The sequence below is a fragment of the Emydura macquarii genome, unplaced genomic scaffold (genome assembly GCF_026122565.2).
Source record: "Emydura macquarii macquarii isolate MOO-44397 ecotype Brisbane River unplaced genomic scaffold, CSIRO-AGI_Emac_v2 contig_3122, whole genome shotgun sequence".
Classification (NCBI taxonomy): Eukaryota; Metazoa; Chordata; order Testudines; family Chelidae; genus Emydura; species Emydura macquarii.
In genome coordinates, this window is record NW_027133259.1 from 5,560,872 (window position 1) to 5,582,613 (window position 21,742).

General features: G+C 42.9%; 1 protein-coding gene across 1 annotated transcript in view; it reads left to right on the forward strand.

Moving 5' to 3' along the window:
- CCND2 (cyclin D2) overlaps positions 1–21,742 on the forward strand; it is a 37,246-nt gene that overhangs the window by 4,600 nt on the left and 10,904 nt on the right. Inside the window, exons 3-4 of the mRNA XM_067530939.1 lie at positions 100–259; positions 11,439–11,587. Coding sequence (XP_067387040.1) covers positions 100–259; positions 11,439–11,587 — 309 coding nt within the window. The remainder of the gene's footprint in view (positions 1–99; positions 260–11,438; positions 11,588–21,742) is intronic.

Genomic DNA, 21,742 nt, shown 5'->3' on the forward strand with positions numbered 1-21,742 from the left:
CCAATTTAGCAGTGATATAATTACAATCAGTAAAATGATTAAGCTTTTTTCTTTTTCGTCAGGGTTGCCTATGGTTTTTCTTTTGTTTTCTTCCTTCAGGAGTGGGAGCTTGTGGTGTTGGGAAAGTTGAAGTGGAATCTTGCAGCAGTCACTCCACATGATTTCATCGAACACATTCTAAGGAAGCTGCCTCTACCTAAAGACAAATTGCTTTTGATTCGGAAGCATGCACAAACATTTATTGCCCTTTGTGCCACAGGTAAGACAAGGTGTTTTGGATCACTGCTTCCTGCTTTTAGTGGGCTTATTAGAAGGGTAGATGACAGCCAGTGGTGATACAGAGGTGATACTCTGCCCTTCATCCCTAACTCACAAGGGAAGGCCCATTGAAGCCTATGGGATTATTCACATAAGAGCTGCAGGATCAGGCCTTGAGAGTGTGTGTTTGTTAATGCAGGATTCTTGCACTTGAGAGTAGCAATAAGGAGTTAAATGTGGCCTGAGCCTGCTGCCATTCAAGTCGATGGAAATTTTTCCATTGACTTCAGTAGGTGCTGGATCAGAAACTTCTGAGTTTTCTATTTTATCCATTCGTTTTTGATGGGTCATAGATGGTTTAGGAGGACAAATATGGTACATCCAAAACTATCAGAAGCTACTGTGGAATGTTAACGGGTTCCTTATGAAGTCTCACGTTCTCTGAATTTTGCATATGTTATTCAGGCACTTCGTTCTTTAGTATGAGGAAAAGGATGAGTTGGGGGAAAGCATTTTTTGTGTTAAATTGCCAAATATATGTTACAAGAACACTGTCAATATAAAATATGACATGTAGACATACGCCTTATCTGTGATACGACTAGATTACGGAAGGGGAAGGAACGGAAACAACATCAAATTTGCTTTGTGTCTCTGGCACTTTTTAAACAAAAAACCCCCACCTTTTTACTTCACTCCAGAAACTAGATCGCCTTTTCACTTTGTGTTTATGGTCAGTCAGATTTTCTGCTTCTCCTGTGTTTGGGTTTAACACAGCCTGGGAAAGTTTAAATAATAACTTTAAAAAACCCTTTACATTTAATTTCGTCTTTACATTTATTTATTTAAATCTTCAGTGTATTTCTAATCATTTTAATGTATGGAAAATCCTTTTTTTGAAAACTAAAACCTAGACATTGAGCCGTAAACTACTTAACAGCGTCCCGGTAAGATTGTGCATCATGCTGTTGTGGAGTCAGATACAGCTGTTCACAAATGGTTTAATCATTAGTCCTTGAGGGGGAGGCAGAATTAGAGTTCACTAACAATCAATCACGTTACAGCTGGAAATGTATAGTTAGCTTTTTGGAACAGGGGCTATTTCTACCTATGTATTTGCACAGCATGCAGCACAGTGGGCTCTAGATTGAGGTATTCTGGTACTACCATAACGTAAATAGTTACTACCATTTAATGGCAGTTGGGAGTTGATAACTGTCTTTTGCACAGCAGGCTAGTTTTGCTATTTGTACAGATTTTAATCTTTAAATAATAATTTTATGGACTGTGTCAGTGTATATGCTTTCAATTTGATTCATTTTTTAACCAGTGAGGTTAGCATATACACATTATATATATAATATTTTGAATCCTGCCTACCCATATGTGACAGACCCATGACAGACATTGCCAAATCTCTATTTTCACTTTCCTTATTTACACTGTGGGGATTGTAGCAGTTTAGCTAGATAGCACTTATGCTGGCATAACCCCATAGCGTAGGTGTAGCCTACACTGATGGAAGGGGTTTTTCCATCGCTGTAGGAAGTCCACCTCCCCAAGCGACAGTAGCTAGGTTGATGGAAGCATTTTTCTGTCGACACAAGTGGCTGCATCTGCAGTGGGGGTCTGGATGGAATAGCTGCAGTACTCTGGGGAGAGGGGTTTTCACACCCCTGAGCACTGTCGTTATGTCCACTTACATTTTAAGTGTTCACGAGACCTAAATCTCAACTCACAACTACCCATCTTTTTTTTAAAAAAACCAAACCCCACCTTCTGACCTTCTACTGTGTTCAAACCCTTTATTCCGGCAAGACTGCATTGAATTCAGTGGGACTATTGCATAAGGACTGCAGGATCACTTTTGGTAATTTATCAGCCAGTTTTGGCCTAATAAACCCTTTCCTTCAGGATTTATCAGTTGTTATTTATATGCTGGCTTCATCTCTTCTTGTTTCAGCATTAGGGGTTTACTCATAACATCCCTGACTTCTTTTCTCTCCTGGAAGCTCTTGATGTTTCACAGGCTATCAGCTCTCCTGCCCCCTCATCCAGTAGTTACAGCACCCTCGCTCCAGCTCTGACCCTGATGTCGATGATCAATCCTGGAGCACTGTGGATTTTTGTTCTTCTCAAACCAACCTGTCCCTGCCTTTGCTTTGGTGTGCTCCTCCCTGAAAGCAGTGGTTCTCCAGCTTTTTCATTCAGCAGGCCACTTTGTGACAGAGAGATGACCCATCTCCCCTTCCAGGCTTCAGCATCCAATTACCTCCTTCTCAAAATTATTCATATTGCAGATCTTTGGAGGGCCATCACCTGTAGTTTGTGAACCATTGTCCTAAGCATGGGTCCCTCTCCATTCTGTCCTGCGCTTTCTTGCTCTAGTTTGAATCCTACCTCTCTAACTACTCCTTTTTCATTTCTGGTGGAACCTTTATATCAGAGGTTTCCAAATGTTCTCCAGCTGTGACCACCGAACCAGCTGTGAATTCTTGTTCGCAATCCCATAATCCTTTGTGTCAGCAAAGGGATTGGAGTCACAGCAAGCAACCATTGCTAGTTTGGGATGGGAGTGCTGGGTGGACACTGGTAAGGTGTTGGATTGTGCTGGATGATTAAGGTTGCCTTCATAGGAGAATCACTTATACATAATGGTCAGAGAGGCAACCTCATGCTCTGTGTCCCTAAGTCTCTGACCTGTCAGGTGCTGGGACTGGATGACAGGATGCATTACTAGATAATTGCCCTGTTCTGTTCATTCCCCCAGAAGCATCTGGCATTGGCCACTGTCGGAAGACAGGATACTGAGCTAGACGGACACTTGGTCTGACCCAGGATAGCCGTTCTTATGGAGAGGAACTCTGCCCTCTTTGCTGTCTAACTTTTCCATTCTAGGGTTAGATAGTAACCTTGGATGTCATGTCAATATAGACGACACTCAGTTCTATAACTCCCCTTAACTCTATCTTTCATCTCCTTGTCTCCCATCTGTTTGTCTGTCTTGACTCTGCGGCCAGCTTTCCCACAGCTCTTCGCAATTTGAAGTTGTTCTTTCACTTGCGTTGCCCTGCCTGCTCGGAGCATCCACATTCCTAGCCATGGAATAGCTTCTTGAGGAGTAAGAAAATGCATTAGTTTTAGAGCTATGTGCTAGACATCCCAAACTGTGGCTGGAAAGAGGAACAGCATTTTGTTGATTTGAAATCTCCATTTCTTCCCCTCTCTTTCAGGTCCATCAAAGTCACAGATTGCTGGCTCCCACCTTATGTTATGTTCACCTATCAGAGGCAGGAAGTGCCAGTAGTTTAGGATTGTGCAATCCCATTTACTCCAAGACGTCCAGAGAAACAGATTTTTGGATGAAAGAGGAGGCAGCCAGGCCAGGTTTAGGACATGCTGAATCATGAACCCCTAGTGAAGAGAGTCATGGTCATAGTGAAGAGAACGTGGCTTGGTTGTTTGATTGTGAGAGTTTGCAAGGTTATTTTTAAGTATACATTATGGGATGCAAAATATGGACATTAAAAGCTTTGCAAACTTACAGATTGTACCGAGAAACAGCATTTACCTAACCTCTCCTCTTTCAGTGGTTGCTTCTGTGTGTCATCAGGGTTCTGTGACAGGTGAGATGATCCAGCATAGAGCACCATGGGACATCACACAGGGTGGGGGCTCCAGTAATTTGTGATGTCAGGGAGCCTGAAAGGAGGGAGGGGAGCAAGTCTCGAAGCTCATTCTGTACTGACTGCCAGACCTCTCCCCACTAATGTTGTTGACAGCATTAATCAATGAATCATCTAATTTCCACAGCGGAGAGAATTTTTTTACTTCTAGGCCAAAGCCTGAAATTCTTACTCAGGCAGAACTCTTGCAGAAGTCAGTGGGAGTCTGGCTGGAGCAGGGACTGTAAGATCAGGCCTACAGTGCAGGGAACCGGAGGATGACCACCGGGAGCAGTTTAAAGCTCTGAGAGCCACATTTGGCTCTCAGGACATGCCTTGAGCACCCCTACTATGCTCAGGCTTCGCCCAACCTTCCCCCTTTCAGCCTGTTTTGAGGGCCATTGTGCTTAACTCTGTAAAGTACGGTCCCTTCAAGAGAGAATAAATTGGGCTACGCAGTAACATTCATCAGCAGTCTGGATTTCCGAAAAGCAGTGGAAAAGCAGTGAAGGCAGTAAACACTTTGCCGCAGGTATTAATCTTTTGAAAAAGTCATGTAGGGTGAAGTGGCAATGGTTACACGACTATTCTGGGTGTATTGTGTGTCTGAAAGAGGAATGGCCGTACAACACTGTGGGGACACAAAGAAGGGTTTTTGATAATTCAGGTGAAGGTGTCATAGAGCAATAAATCAGAATTCGCAGCAAAACAAACGGAGGCGCAATCCTGCTGCTGTTAATGTTTTGCCATTGGCTTCATTGGGCCACAGGATCAGGGTCCAAATATGGTATAACTACATCTGAAGAATCAGATGAGAAGCAGCAGATAGAATATCTCCACATATGGAATCCTTTCCCACTCCCCCCATCTCTAACCAGCACTAACAGTATTGCAATTGATTAACAGTATACAGCAATGCTTTAATACCTTGGCCATTACAATATTGAGACATTTTATAACAGCATTAGGGGCAAACCCATTCCCTGCAGCTCCGAACCTGAGTTGCTGGATTTGTTGCTGGAAAGATGACTGAGGGGAAGTGGAGGACTGGATCCTTCTGCTGCAAACGCTTTGTACCAAACCCTTCACTGGTGTAAACTGGCATAATTCAATTGACTTCAATGAAGCTGTGCTGATTTACACCAATTACGAATCTGGCCATTAGATTTTTCATTTGTACATGGCCTAACAGAAGGTGGGTCTTGATCCTTGATTGGGGTTCCTTACTGCTACCATAACACAATACATAATAAAAGGGAAAACAACCATCCCAAAGCAGAGCTCATGATCTGCTACTCAGTATGTTCTATTAAATTGCCATATAATATATCGTTACTTTGATTGTGTTAAACGTACTTTTTCCCCCCTCGTGAAAGGCAGTGGTACTAACTCCAAGCATTAGTACTCAGGGTGCTTGAATATTCTGCTGGACATTCCTTGGGAAGTTCTGATCAAAGCAAATATGGAGGCATATCCGATTTGTCTTACTCATGTGATCAGTGATTGAGGTCACGGGGACTCATCAAGGTGAACAGAATTTGGTCTCTGTCCGTCCTAGCTATACATCATATTGAAGCACTTAAATCTGTGTCATGTTTGTTTAATAGCCTTTTCTGTGGTCGTACCTGTTCTAGTATGCTAAAGAATGGGCCTGGTTTTGCCTTTTCAAAACAAAGTAGTTAACCTGAAAAAAATAAATGCTGTGTTTAATAGAAATACAAGAACAAGAAAAATAGTGACGAATGCAATACGATTTACAGCATGTGTGCAAAATGAAGACAGCAACACACATACTGTCCAACTGAAGTTGGATCAGCACCTGTAACAATTAAACATACCGTTTAGAACAGTGGTTCTCAGCCTATTTACCATTGTGGGCCGCGTATGCAGCTCTCCGTGTGTTACGTGGGCTGTATCTACACAATAGGTTCAGACTCTTCCTCCGCTCGTTCCCTCCCAACTTGTTTTTAAAATACTGGGCTGCGTGTGTCTTTGGGGTTACAATATTGAGTGGGTGGAGTTTCATGAGGGATGAATTTAGCCCATTTATTTTTGGGGGAAGTAATTGAATATCATTTTCAAGTTTGGTAGATTGCTGCCCTGATTCTGCGGTCGTGTTGTAGGTAAAACGTCCAGTGACTTCATTGAGAATTTTGCCTACATAAAGACAAGAGCTGCAGACTCAGCATTTGTAACACTGAGAAAAAATTCTTCACTATATCCTATAAATGAAACCAACCTAATTAAAAAGCTAAAACCAGGACAGTCACGAAAGGTACTTGTAAGTAGGTAGGGTTCCCACGTTGCTCCTGACACTGTGTGCATGTACACACCAGATACTGTCCAGACTGCAGGACCTCTCTCTTTTAGGGCTCCTAGTTCCCTGTTGCTTCAGAGAGACTTTCAACCTTTCATTTTCCTAGGTTGATACGAGGTCCAGAGGGCCTGGATGCCAGGGTGAGTCAGCAGAATAACTCTGCCTCCCTGATTCTGCATGGTGCTGCACTCTCGCAATTCTCACAAAAGTCAACAGCATCTTGCAGGATCAGGTCCATAGTTTTCAAAGGGCGTGGGGAATAGGATGCTATATAAATTGAAGATGGTCAGAATAGCACCCCCATGTGGGTATTGCCTGGGTGGGAATAGAAAGCAAAACCATTTGTGGTTTCTCGTAATCTGCTTCTTTTCTTTATATTTTTGTGCTGTTCTGATATATTGTGCTTCGAAATATTGCCCTTGCCATCATTTAAACCTCTTTTGTACTTTTGCTTTGCAATCCCATATAAATCATTATGAAGATTTAGGGCCAAATTCTTCCCTTAGATGCATGTGCTAGATTCTCACTAACTTCCACGAGAGCCACACCTACCGCTGACAGAAGAATTTGGCTCATAGCCGTGATGTGGTTAGCACCCAGGGAGGGCTTTTATAGGATTTCCACTATAACGCTGCATTCATCACCTCAACCAACCAATTAAAACACTCCTGTATAGTCTTGAGGCCAAACGTTGATGTCCTTACTCCTTTTGTTTGTTTGTTTGTTTTTTTCACCAAGGCGGTACTATTGACTTGACCCCAATTGGAGTTTTGCCTGGGTAAAAACCGAGTAAAGGATGTCAGGATTTGGCTCAGTGTCATTTGTGAGGGGGGAGGAGGGAGGATTGTAGCTGAAAATAACGTTGTAAAAAAAAAGCTTGTTTTAAATCTCTTGGCGGAATGTGAGGGACTTGGAAGGGAGCCGGCATCCCCGTAGATATGGTGCTTAATATTTATGCTTTGGTTGCACCTTGACAAACATTTCACGTAGTTATTGCTTTGCTTGAATATGGAAATATGTTAATTACAGCTTTGATTCTGCTGCCCGCTCCTTTCCTCAGCCTTTTCTATTCAACCCTCTAGGTGGCCCAGCACAATGTGGCGTCTTTTCTTTGAATGAGCTCTTTCCGCACTAATAGGGTCCTGGGTGATGTGGAGAACCATGTGCACAAAATTGGTGCACCGCCCCCTCTTCCTTTGTGGGCATGTCAGGTTAAATTCATATCAGCAGGAAGGTCACTGCCATGATTTTCAATAGCGCAAGATGAGGTGATGACTTCAGACAATGGCACCACACTCTCCAGTTGGAGACACTTGCCTTACCAGTTGCAGTAGTTAATTAATATGCTAAAAATAGAAGCCAGTGATACAAATCGCTGCCTGTTGTACAACAAAGACCGGGCATGTGCAGCTTTGATAGCCAAGTTTATGGAGCTTGTTATGGAGGGAAGTTAGCGTAAAGCTAGAGGCAATGGAAGACTTTCTGGATGCTGAGCTTTTAGTCACTCTGGGCCTCTGGCCATTCGTTAGCTGTCTCATTTGCATTATGAATGACATTAAGGGAACTAACAAGGTTATTGGGCATAGAAATGTTCTCATGTGACCACACGTGGAAGCAGACCTACAGCAGTGCTAGCTGGCAGGGGTACTGTGGTTCTTTATTCAGCTTCCTAAGAGGAGCGTTTCTGGGAATACATAACTCACAGATATTCAGATAATGTGAAGGGCCTGATATAAACCCCTAGGAGGCAAGGAAATTCAGAGAGAAGACTGGGATTCCACCCTTCACTTAGCCCATTGTGCCGGAGTTATGGTGAACATAGGGCACAGTATGTATGACCTCCCATGGTTTGAGGGCTCCTGCATACCTACTGTTGGCACTGCGGAGGGCGAGAGAAGAACAGAGTTTCATTCTTAATTCTGAGTCCCTGCTTCTCTGTGTACAAGTCGGCTCTCTAATGGTACTTGATTTTCAGGGAGAGGATTTCAGTTCTTTGTTATAGCACAATGTTTGTATATGTAGTAATGACATAATTTGGTAATTTAGAAGTTCAGGCCAGAGTCTTATCCCAAGTTACACCAATGTAAATCTAGGCTAATCCCACTGACTTCAATGAAGTTATGCCTGATTTGCAAATGATCTGCTTAATATCAGAATTTGTCCCGTGTTCTTTATCGTATTTTAACATCCTCTTTAAGAGCCATTGGGCCTGATTCTTCTCTCATTTATACTGGGATAAATCAGGAGCATCTCCACTGAACTCAGAGGATCAGCTCCACTGGTTTCTGTGTTACACCAGATTAAATCCAGATTAAACCCACTGTAGTCAGTGGCCTACACCAGGTGAAGTCAGATCAGTATAAAACCAGTGAATCTGAAAGGAGAATCAGGCCCGTTGACCCAGAGTCTGCCTTCTCTTACTCCTTTGTAAAATCCATTGAAGTCAGTACCCACGTAAACGACAGCAGATTTTGGACACTAAGACTATTATGTAAACATGGTTTTGCACACTTTTTTATTTTATAAACGTCTGTTATTTGCTCCATGGACTGGGAGTGGGCCATGGACAGTCACTCATCCACATAAATATTTATACGTTGTATCATTTTTTAAATAATTTAATTGATAATTTTACAAATGGTCTTATAAACACCTGCTTACTTGGGGTTTTTTTGAGCCATTTCTGTTTGTAAAATTGGATTTTGGGGTCTGGTAGCCCCTCTTTCACACGCTTCATGTTAGAAGATACCACATCTGCCCATAGCACAGTGCTGGTACAGCATCAGTGGGCAAGGCCTGATTTCCTTCTATTATGCCATTCATTTTAATAGGGAGTTCTGCTTAAAATTCATTTGTTTGTTACAGTCTTGAGGAAGGAGCTCAGGGTTTGATTCGTTATAACGTGCTCAACTCTGATCTCTTTCCCGTTCATGTCATTCCATTTGCTTCAGTGGAGTTACTTCAGATATATGCTGGTGCACCTAAGATCATTGTGTCTAGCGCTGAAGACTTGTATTCAGGAATTCTGGTGCTGTTCCTGGTCTGCAGTTGACTTCCTGCAGAACTCTGGGGGAATCATTTAATTTCTCAGTGCCTCAGCTTTGCCATCTGTAAAATAGGATAAAATAATAGTTACTTGCCTCACAGGAGTTTTGTGAGCCGCAATTCTCTGATGTTTGTAAAGTGCACTGAGCTCCCAGAGGGAAAGTGCTATGAGCTTTATAGAACATATTTTATGTGTAGTGGCTGGCCTTCAGACGACAACTTCACCTGTTCCAATGGTCCTCTGTGTTCCAGATAAAGCCCTATGAAGATTCCATGTCTTACCTCTTCTCTTCCCCTTTCCAGAGGCCCCCACTCTGTCACAGCCACCATCTTTCTGGCTGAGTATTCTGACCAGATTCCCAGTCACTTTTGACCCTTTCATCTTTAATTGACCCCAGGGACTGCCGGTGAGCTAATGATGCATTCCTCCCTGAAAAGAGCATAGTGTCTCCACAACTACTTCAGTCACAGCCAGCTCAGTGTGTGAAGGGCTGAGATAGGGAATCAAACTCAGAGGGCCGAATCCTCAGCTGGTATAAATGAGCATTGCTACACCCATTCACACAAGCTGAGGGTTTGGCCCAGAGTCTCCAGCATGGTGGTTTACCGGGCTGCTCTCTATTTTTGTAAATAGACTGAATATATTGACAGGGATCTCTTTCACATTATGTACTAATTGGGTCTTGAGAATATTCATTTTAAAGAATAAAATAAAAGTTGATTGTTATCATGTAATAAATACATTTTCTCCTCCCACCCCCTTCTCTAAACTCCCCTTCAGTGCCTATAAAAACAAGCAAAGAAGGTTTTCGTTAAGTTACTGTTGGACTAAAGTCTTGCAAACCAAGTTTCAGTTTGAGCAGAAGTTTGTAACCAAGATAAATTCCTGGAAACAGGGTTTATAAAGGCAATCTGGATATACCATTCCCTATGTCAGTACTGAAAAAGCCTTAAAAAGGTAACTTATAAAGGACAAAACAAATAGGGATTGTGTCCTTTTTGTTTCTTTCTGATGTATAAAGAATGCTTGAAAGGATTTTTTTAAAATGTTTTCTTTTTCAGCTTGTTTATTAAAAGTATCAGGAATGTCAGTCTGGTCTTTCCTGGTTTTGCTAGAAGACTCATTGGAGGTCTCAAATATGCATTATGGGCTTTCTCAACCCTTAATTGTAAAGGTGTGGGCAGACTGGAGGGCAAGGGGAAAGAGAGCATATTCATTTCAACTTAGACTTCTTTTCTCCAAATAGACACATTTGAGTTAAATGTTAGTAAAAACAAACAAAAATACTTTTAGCTAAAAACCTCTTTCCTCTCAATTGTTCAGGTTTCAGTTCCTTTTGATTTCATATTCCAACTAGTTCGCCAGTTACATCAAATTCCAGGGTAGACGAGACCTGAATTTTAACGAGACCTGAATTTTTAAATTTTTTTTTTAAAAAGCAGAAATCTCCCACTTCCTTTTTTTTAAAAAAAAATGGGGGGAAAGGAAAAAAATGATTAGGTCTTCTTTATTTATCAGAAGTAAATTTGGAAGGATTAGATTTTTAATGGTGAATGTTGGTAAACATTGCTTTCACTGTAGATACACAGACCAACAAAAAATATTTCCATTGATAATAATCAAAATTTACAAAGAGGCAAAGTAAGAAAAATGCTGCTTGCAAACTTTGATTTAAGAATATTTACTTTATATATTTTGACATGTGATGTTGGCAATTTGTGTTTTAATAGTTAGTAAGCTTGTTTGAATGTGAGTATTTATTGTCATTAAATATTGTCTGACCTTTCAAACCCCAATAATTTCCTGCAACTATGAAAATTTAAATCAATAGAAATTGGAAAAAATGCATAAAACACATAATTATGCACAACTGAACATTTTAATAGATAAAAATAGAAGAAAGTATTGAAAAATACCGTTGAAATTATAAAAAAAAAAAACTGAATTCTGCCAAACCTATTCAGGAAGGAAAAAAGGGCACAAACACAATTTCTTTTTCTTTTGCAGGTCACCTTTAAGCCTCATCTATCTGCATCTAGTCTCTCTGGCTCAGTCAGAGCAGAAAGGACTTCAGTATTTCTGGCTGGTAGTCTCTGTGTCTTACAGCTTTGATGGTCTGTGCTTGGAATAATTCTTGGGTCCGTTTCTGCAGATTTTAACTTCGCCATGTATCCACCATCAATGATAGCAACTGGAAGTGTGGGAGCAGCCATCTGTGGCCTTCAGCTTGATGATGGAGAAAGTTCACTCTCTGGTGACAGCTTAACGGACCTCCTGGCCAAGATCACAAACACAGATGTGGTAAGTGTCTGGCAACATTGTTGTTTCTTTGCTGAGAAAGCTGTGGAAAATACGATCAGCATAATTTGCCTGTTCCTGCCAGCCAGTGGGAGTCCCATGGGCAGAGGACTTGCAGGACTGTGCTCACAGACATCATTTTAAAACTTCGGATTCAGCCCAAAACTCTGCGGGTGTGCCTGCACTGCAGTTAAAAACCCCAGGCTGGCTCAAGCCGGCTGACTCGGGCTCAGGGGCTGTTTAATTGCAATGTAGGGGCTGTAGGATCCCAGAGCTCAGGCTACAGACTAAGCCCCAACATCTACCCTGCCATTAAATGGTCTCTTAGCCCGATCCCAAGTCAGCTGGTGTCTAACTGCAGTGTAGACATACCTTATGTCACACTCTACCTTTTCTGTGGATGCATAAGGTGTGTGTGTTGGAGAGAGGGAGTGGGAGCCACAAGGGGGGGCATTTGGCAGTCCCTGCTCGTGTCTCTTGGAATGCTAGTCACCCTAAAGGGAGCAGGGAGAAGGCTTTGGACCTGCCTCCGTTAACAGCAGCCGGCAGAGCAGGCCTGTCGTAGCGGGGCAGTGTACCCTACGTCCTCGTGAGGGGTGATGAAGTGAGCAGACAGAAGGCACCGGGTTTCCCTGAGATCCCTCTGGAAGTGCAGTTTTCTCTCTCCCACACCATGGACCAGTACGAGACTGGTCAAATCTGGACCTGTGTTTGCAGACCTTGGAGATATGCGTTTGTTATTCTGGCCCTTCATTGACACACCTTTTTTAAAGGTCCTTGGTTTAAAGCCCTGTGTCCAGTATATCCAGATAATGAAATCAACTCACTTTGTATTCCGTTTACTATAACTTCATGCCTCCGAGGACACTTCTGAGATTACGAGAAAGTATTCTCGTAAATAACCGATGGGAAGCTGATGGTTGTTTGATAGTCTGTGAAATAAGTTTGGTGGTCTCAGGTCAGCATCTAGTGAGCACCTCACACAAACCAAACCCTGACACTCTTGTTGACAGCCTCAGCAGAGAGTTCAAGGACCGTGAAAGATCACTGAGAATGACCTACCCTTTTGCCCCTAAAGGTGGGTCCCAGAAGATCTTGGTTGAGATATTCATTGCTGCTGTCCCAGGTGTACCCAGTCTGTGGATAAACATGGGACTTTCATCTCTAGGGTTGTTAATCGAGCATTCAAACGAAATTCACTCAAACGAAAAGAAAGTGGGTGCTGGTTTCTGACAAGATGATGCTCTTCTACCATAAGGCCATCCGTTTACAGCATGCCATACTTAATATATATTAAGTATAGATTGTTGCATTTCTTTTATCTTGCAAAAAAGAATATCTTGTGCGTTTTTTATAATATTTTTGGATGCATTATACTGTTTTTCCACCAGCAAATCGAAGTCTTTGCATTTCATTTCTGATTTCCAAGAATGGCCCAGTTTTGAAAAAAAGAAAAATGGGTAGAATGTTACATTCCCCCCCCCCCCCGTCTCATTGTTTTTAATGTGAAATTTTGCATTTCTTTTAGTTGGAAATCACTTCACACAGAAAAGAGGCAACATTTTGAATGTTTTTAATGTGCTTTTAATGTGAAAGAGGTCATGGCTGTGGAAATGTCACACACTCAATTTCTGGGTCTAGGAATAAAATGAAATGAATTTTTTTTTATACAAAATACTTGTTGCTTTTGTACGTCTCTCTATAGACGTGTAGGTCAAGAGACTGTGTGAGCGATACAGAGCAGTATGTGGCAGGTTAATGCAATAAGAGAAACGACAAATGTCATGGTAGGCTGCATGGCCTGGTAAAAGCGGAAATTAATTGTCACATAGTGCTCCTTTGGCAATGGGGGTCATTTGGTGGAGGCGTAATGGGGTGCACACAGCATCCTTGGTGTGGGGGGGATGAAGGGGCACACAGAGCCTTTGGCATGAGGGAGGAGATACGGGAGTTACAGGTGGTCCCTGAGATAGAGGAGGATGGAGGGTGGCACACAAGGAACTTGTGTGGGGGATGGAGGAACCCAAGGAACCCCTGGTGTGTGCAATGAGCTGCAAAGTGTATACCCTTCCGGTACTAATGCTAAAAAAAACAGTATCAGAAGGGAAATAAAACATCATGTTGCAAGTCTTACAACAAACTCTAACTATTAGGGATTAGGATGAGACCTTCATGGGGGATACATTATCCCATATCTACCTACTGTGGGGCTTTTTGTGCCTTCCCTTGAAGCATCTGGTGCAGGTAATCTTAGAGACAGGATATTGGACCATGGATCTGATCCACTGTTGCAGTTCCTATGCTTTTTAAAAGGATTACAGTAATACTTTTCTCCTTCTCCCAGCTTCATTTGTAGTTGTGTGCAATGAGCTTTTTTACGATCACCATTACGTCCTGTCTGCTAACATTTCCTTTCATGTCTTTGTTTATCCTTGCCATGGAGAAGGAAATGTTTTAAAAGTTAGGGGGAACTTTTCAAAGGAAGGCACCCGGCTCCTATGGATATTCAGTGGAAATTGAGCACTTGACTGCTCTTTGTGCCTTTAAAAATTCCCCCGTCATATTTTTGAAGTGTCTTTTATGGGGACAGAAACAAGTGCACCAACCTCTAATCTATATCTTAGAACTGGAGTCTTCATCAGAGTTCAGGGCGTTTTCCCTGGTGACATTTAGTGGAAGAGAGGCTTCAGGCTGCTGTCTAGGCTGTCACAGGACTACATCTTCAGTATCACTAAACTCCATCTATGCTCTTAATATTGTTTCCATAGCAATGAGTGTTCGTCAGAGCACAGGGAGCTGTCTGCAGGCCCTGGTAACATTAGATGGGTTTGTTTTTGAGTGGCTCTGTTCTTTCTTCTCAATGATTCCTGTGTTGGGCAGTTGCTCATCTGCTCTAAGGGTTCTGTATGCCAAGGGGACATTTCCCATCGTTCATTTTTTTAGCATAGATGGGAGGTTTGGGTTGCAGTGGCATCACTCTGCTGACAATATTCAGCTCTGTCTCCTTTTCAGCTGAGCCAGACATTGCAGACCTAGCGTCTAGCCAAGATTGTGGCCTGGAGGATTGGTAGTTGGCTAAAGTTCAGTATGGATAGGACAGAAATGACACTAGTGGGGTGAGAGAAATGTTGGTAGGAGAGCATAGAGGGGATATCTCCTCCCTAGATGGAAAGATAATACTCACCATATAGAGGTGAGCGAGGTTTGCAGAACTTTTAGCTGCTCCTGGATTCCTGGGTATTGGGAAAGAGCATGTTGCATAGAAAGAGGGTGTGACCGTTTCTCTCAGATGTACCCTTGCTACAGTAATCTATTCCTAGTCACCTCCCGATTGGATTTTTGCAGTTCACTCTAAATGGGGCCAAACAGAAACCCCAGTGACTGCAGGCTGCACTGTTGTATTATTATTTATTAGTTATTTCCAGATGCGATTTAAAATATTGACATTTCACCTGGAAAGCCCTGCTTGACTTGGGATCCTGGCTGCCGTAGCGACTGAATTTCCTCATGCTCCATTTTGCTGGCTGGGAAAGGGCCACAGTGAAGTGTCTTTTTTCTGTGGAATTTCCTTTTCCCTTGGTCCACAGCGCCTGAAGTAATTGATTTTCAGGGCACGTTGCAGGGTGTACCCAAAGCCAAGCTGGAGAGAGAGGGGAAGGCTTGGCTTTCTTTGGTGGCTTAGGGAATTTATATGGGTCCTTTTCCATTGACATTGTCAATGTACATTTTAATTCGTGTGGTGCTTACTGTAGGTGGCATTGTAGTGCTGCCTGTTATTAAAGTTGCCTGACATTTCCTGTTATAAGACCCTGTTTTTAGCTGCTTATAACATTGCCAGACTTTAACTGTTTGGGGTGCTGTAGGCTGCTGAACTGAGAGCAGGGAGCCCATCTCTCCTGTGCTCTTATTGACACCCTCCCCCGCCTCCCGTTCTGGACCCAGGCAGCGTCGATGAAGAAGCTGCCTGATTCAAATGCAGCGGGAATGATAGCCAGACTTACAGAGGGTAGAGGAGTTTATTGGGACATGGAGCCAAGGGGGTGGAGGGGGGGGATATTGGAACTGTAGACTAGCAACGGAGGTGAGAGAAACTGGGAGTTGGGGTAGGGGAAGACCGAGAATGGCTGGGTAAAGAGACTAGGACTAGGAGTCAAAAGAGAAATTGGGATTGGAAACAGAGGGAGACTGGGCCTGGCTGGGCATAGAGACTTGGACGGACACCAAGATGGGTCAGGGTGGGGAGTGGCTGGAAGTCAGGGTGAAGGAGAGAGGCAGATTGGATGAGGAGCCAGCAGGGAGGGAACAGGGACTGACTGGAGACTGGGAGACTAGTGGGTGGAACTGGGAAGGGTTGGGCAGGGAGACGGGGGGGTGGGGGACAGACTGGGACTGAGAATCTGGAGGGGTGAGACTGGGACTTGGACGAGTAGCCCAAAGAGAGGAGACTGGGGCTGGCGGGGTGAGGAGAATGAGACTGGGATGAGAACCCCTGGGTGGGAGAAGAGACAGGATTGAGACGTGTTGGAGGGGATGGGGCGGAAGGGATCACATTTGAGAGAAATGGGCAGACGAGTCTGCACCTGCTAGAGAACGCTACTACCTGGAGCAGCGGTTCCCAACCTTTTTGGCTCGAGGGCCACAGATATCGTTTTTACAACCCTGAAGGGCTGCCAGTCTCCACCAGCAGCCCCCAACCTGCACCCCCACTGCAGCCATCCGGAAGGAGTTCAGTGCGGAGGCTGCCCCCCTCCTCGCTGATCTCCCGTCCCCCTGGCTGCAGCAGGGAAACCGCACGTGTCCTGTAGCCCCATGCGCTCCACCTGGGTCCCTAGGCAGTGGCTGCCTTCTGTAGCCAGGGGGACGGGAGATCAGTGCTCCCCCCTCTCTCTGGCTCCAGGAGGGACCCCAGCGCCTAGGGACCCAGGCAGAGCGCTTTGCCAGGCTCCCTGCTACAGCCAGGGAATGCAAGCGCTGATCTCCCATCCCCTTGTCTGCAGCAAGGATCCTGCACCGGCTTTGTAGCCCCGCGACAACGCGCTCCGCCTGGGTCCTTAGTCGCGGCTCCCTTCCGCAGCCAGCCGGAGGGGAGTGGCGAGTCACTTTGAAAGCTCTCACAGGCCATGGGTTGGGAGCCATGGGGCTAGAGCCTGGAATGGATCCCAAGATGTCTGAGTTTCACAATTCCTCAGACAATATCCGTGAAATCCACTGCGCAGCGTCTCGTCCTCCACATAGACAATGACAACTTACCATGGTATCCGTGACATGGTATTAGTTCAAGCGGCAGGGGCCGGTGCAGTGGCTCTGAAGGTTCCAAACCTGCTGATGAATCATAGAAAAGTAAGGCTGGAAGGGACCTCAAGAGGTTACTAAGTCAAGCCCCTTTTGTTGAGGCAGGACCACGTAAACCTAGACCAGCCCTGACGAGCGTTTGTCCAACCTGTTCTTAAAAACCATGAGTGACGGGGATTCCACAGCCTCCCTCGGAAGCTTATTCCGGATCTTAACTACCCACATAGTTAGAACGTTTTTTCTAATCTCTAACTTAAATTTCCCTTGCTGCAGATTAAGCCCATTACTTCTTGTCCTGCCTTCAGTGGACATGGACAAGAGTTGATTACAGTCCTCTTTAGAACAGCCCTTAACATATTTGAAAACTGTTATTAGATTCCCCTCAATCTTCTTTTCTCAAGACTAGACATGCCCAGTTTTTTAGCCTTAGGTTAAAATATAGGTCAGGTTTTCTAAACCTTGGATCAGTTTTGTTGCTCACCTTTTGGTCTCTCCAGTTTGTCCATATCTTTCCTATAGTCTGGCATCCCGCACTGGACACAATATTCTACATGAGTACTCACAAACGCCAAGTAGAGTGGGATAATTACCTGTCCTATTTACATAAGACACTCCTGTTAATACACCCCAAAAAGATACTAGTGTTTTTCGCAACTGCATCATGTTGTTGACTTATATTCAATTTGTGATCACTATAATAACCCCCAGATCCTTTTCAGCACTACTACTGCCTAGCCAGTTATTCCCCATTTTGAATTTGTGCATTTGATTTTTCCTTCCTAAGGGAAGGATTATTTTGCACTTTATTGAATTTTGTTTTGTTGGTTTCAGACCAGTTCTCCAATTTGACAAGGTTGTTTTGAATTCTGATCTTGTTCTCCAAAGTGCCTGCAGCCCCTCCCATCTTGGGCTCATCCACAGATTTTTATACGTTTACTCTCCACTCAGTTATCCAAGTCATTAATGGGAAATATTGAATAGTACCGGACCCCACTAGATATGCTCTCACAGTTTACAGCAAACCATATATAACTGCTCCTTAACCACGGTCTTTCAACTAGTTGTGCACCCACCTTATAGTAGTTTCATCTAGACCACTTTTCCCTAGTTTCTTTATGAGAATGTCATGTGGGACTGTGTCAAAAACCTTACTAAAATCAAAATGTATCACATCTGCTGCTTCTCCCCTGTCCACGAGGCCACTCACCCTGTCAAAGAAGGAAATTAGGTTGGTTTGGCATGATTCGTTCTTGACAAATCCATGCTGGCTCTTCCTTATATAATCCCCTCAATGCATACAGATTGATTGATACCTGAAAATATAGTAGAATAAATTATTAAACAATCAAAGTTAGGTTGACTGGTCTATAGTTCCCAGAGTCCTCTTTGTTCCCCTTTTTAAAGATAGGTATATATTTGCCCTTCTTCAGTCCTCTGGATCTCACCCGTCCTCCAGGAGTTCTCAAAGATAATTGCTAATGGTTCAGAGATTGCTTCAGCTGGTTCCTTACGTACTCTAGAATGAATTTCATCAGGCCCTCCCAACTTGAGTACATCTAACGTATCTAACTATTCTTTAACCTCTTCTTTCCTTGTTTGGGCTGGCACATTCCTACCCCTTGATGTTAATATTAAGTGTGTTAAGTATCTGGTCACCATTAACCTTTTTAGTGAAGACTGAAGCAAAATAGACATGAAACACCTCAGTCTTCTTGATGTCATCAGTTATTTGCTTTCCTTCCTCATTGTATAGAGGACCTACAGTTTCCTTCATCTTTCTCTTACTCCTAATGTATTTAAACACCCTCTTATTTTGGGCTTTTATGTCCCTTGCTAGGTGTAACTCATTTTGTGCCTGAGCCTTTCTGATTTTGTCATGCTTGTTGCTATTATTTTGTACTCCTTAGTAATGTGTCCATGTTTCCACTTTTTGTTGGACGCCTTTTTGTTTTTCAGGTTAGTAAAGCGAGCCACTTACTGGCCTCTTACTATTCTTCCTATTATTCCTTTGCACTGGAATAATTGGCGGTTGTGTGTTTTAATAATGTCTTCTTGAGAAACTTCCAGCTTTCCTGAACTCCTTTAGCTTCTAGATTTACTTCACATGGGAGCTTACCTACCAGTTCTCTGAGGTTGTTTAAATCAGCTTTTTTGAAGCCCATTGTCCTTATTCTGCTTCTCCCACTGCTTTTCCTTATAAAATCTATCACTTCACGATCACTTTTACCCAAATTACCTTCCACCTTCAGATTTGCATTAATTCCACTCTTTTGGTCAGAATCAAGTAGAAAATGGCTGTCTCCTTCGTTATTTTTAACTTTCTGAAACAAAAAGTTGTCCCCGATACATTTCAATAACTTGTTGGAAATTTTGTGTTTTGCTGTATTACTTTTTCAGCAGACGTCTGGGTCTTTAAAGTCCCCCATTACTACCAGGTCCTGTGTTTTGGATATTTCTGTTATTCATTCTATAAATGCCTTATTCATCTCCTCTTCCTGTTTTGGTGGTCTGTAGTACACTCCCTACCATGACGTCATGCCTGTTTTTTCCCCTTTTATCTTTACCAAGAGACTTTTAACTGGTCGGTTTCTCATTTCCTTCTGACCTCAGAACAAGTGTATATATTTTTGATGAATACTGCAAGACTTTCTCTCTTACTATATGGATATCAAATATGATGCTATATGATGAACTTTCTGGGTTTTTTCCGTTTGCTTTTTTAAAAAGCTAGGAAATTACACACAAAAATAAAGTTACAAACATTAAGGTTTCAAAGTCAAGCACTCAAAATTAAGGTTGCCTGTGCAACCTTAATTCAGGTCCCTTGTGCATATGCATTATAATATAGACTTTAATTGCCAGTGCCAGCTTCCCCCCATTTCCTGACTCCTCTTCCCAATCTACCCTCTTCCCTCCACACACCCTCTGTATTTGAGTCAGGCAACTTCCTTCTGTACACTGCCTGGACCCAGCAGGGGGCTCAATAAGGGCATAGGAGAGACGGGCTCCCTGCTTTCACTTTAGGTGTGCGGACCTGGACCGCCATAGTTGCGGCAGAACCAGAGCTGCACTTCCAGGGAAGGTCCTCTTCAGCACCTGGCTGGAGCATGCTCAATGTGGATGGACTTTTTGGGGAATTTAGTTGCTAAAAATCTAAGAAGTCTCTACTGAGCATGTGCAAACTGTGATTTTTTCCCCCCCCTCAAAGGGTTATAAATTGGCCAAATTTGGGTTTATTTTCACAGGGATGTCAAAGGGCACACTCCTGACACAGAGGCCATCCACCTACCAAATTGCAAGTCCCTATTCCAAAGCATGGGGTTGCTAAATCTTTTCAAAGAAAAGGTCCCCAGAGTTTTTGAACATGGGCAAAACAATGTCTTTTTCCCTAGCTTCATTCTCAAAAGTGACTGAATGGTTTTGGTGGACATTTTCCATACACCCAGAATGGACAATTTCAGCCCAAACAATTAATGTCTGGCAAAGTTATAAGCAAATGAAAACAGGGTCTTATAATAGGAATTGTCAGGCAACCTGAAGAGGTGATTCTACTGGCTCTGTCTATAATGAATAACTGTGATTGTAGAAAAAAATGTACTATCTTTGCATTGTTTAAGGATTAGTATCAGGATGCATTAGTAAAGGTTAAAGACTACTGTAATGTCCTGCAATGGGGCAGAGTTAAATTTTACATACAACCATAGTTCACTCTCAGTTCCTGATTTGTGATCTCTTAACCTTGTAAGTGTAATATTACAACAACTTCAGCTTTCCTATGTGAACTTGCCTGTTTTTGAGGCGGGGTGGGAAGAATCTTGGGCTTTTAGGTAAAAGATCTTTCTTATATTGCAAGCTGTCTTTGGGGTAGGGACAGTGTTTCTCTTCTGTGTTTGTACAGTACCTAGCACAGTGGGGTTCTGGTCCATGATGAGGGCTCCTAGTCACTATAATAATACAAATAGATAATATTAATATCCTGCAGAGGTTACAGGCTCTGCAGATGAAAAACTTCTCCTCCTGCCAACTCAGCAATAATCTTCAGAACCCTGCAGAGCACCTGAAGGGAGAAAACGGAGAGAGCAGGCAGCAGAATTAGCACTAACCCCATTCATGCCCCCTGGGCAGGGAGCTGCTGGGTTCTGTTGCCCTCTGAAAAGTTTAGCATGGGTCTCTTCATGCTGCAGTTAGCATCATAGCTGTGATGGTTAGTAAAATTGATGATCAAATCCTCCATGAGGACTAGCCACCCTGAATATTTCAGACTTTAAAGTGCAGCCATTTTTTAATTATACATGACCAGAGAAGCATTTTACAAATTTCTTAACAGGAGAAAAAGCCTGTTTTTTTTAACCCTTGCAAAACTCAGAAACTGCTGAAGGGATTTTGCTTTATCTTAAAAAGAAACAAACAAACAAACAAAAACCCCACCATCTGAAATGAAAAATGGCAGCTCCAGAGTTAGGAGTATGAGAAAATAGAGGATTATAATGAAAGACTGATGCAGCCTTAGCTATAATGATCTTTCCGAGGCTTCTGCTGTTGGATGTGTCCTGTTTACAAGGAAATAACTGTACCTGAGCTGCATAAACTCAAATGCCAAAATCAGTTGTCTTTACTATAGCATAACTAAGAGCAGAATTTGGCATGTAGTGCTGTAATATTTTTAATAGATGTTTCTTTACAAATTAGGCCAAAAATATGGTATTAATAAAGAGAATTTAATTTAATTCCCTGCTGCTTAAATAAATAAACACTCACTGTGTGAGTGTTTCTTTCTAAAACAGAGAGCCAGGTACTGATCTCTCAGTACTTTGGTGTAAATCTGAAGTAACTCCATGGACTTCAGGAGAGTTACTCTGGATTTTC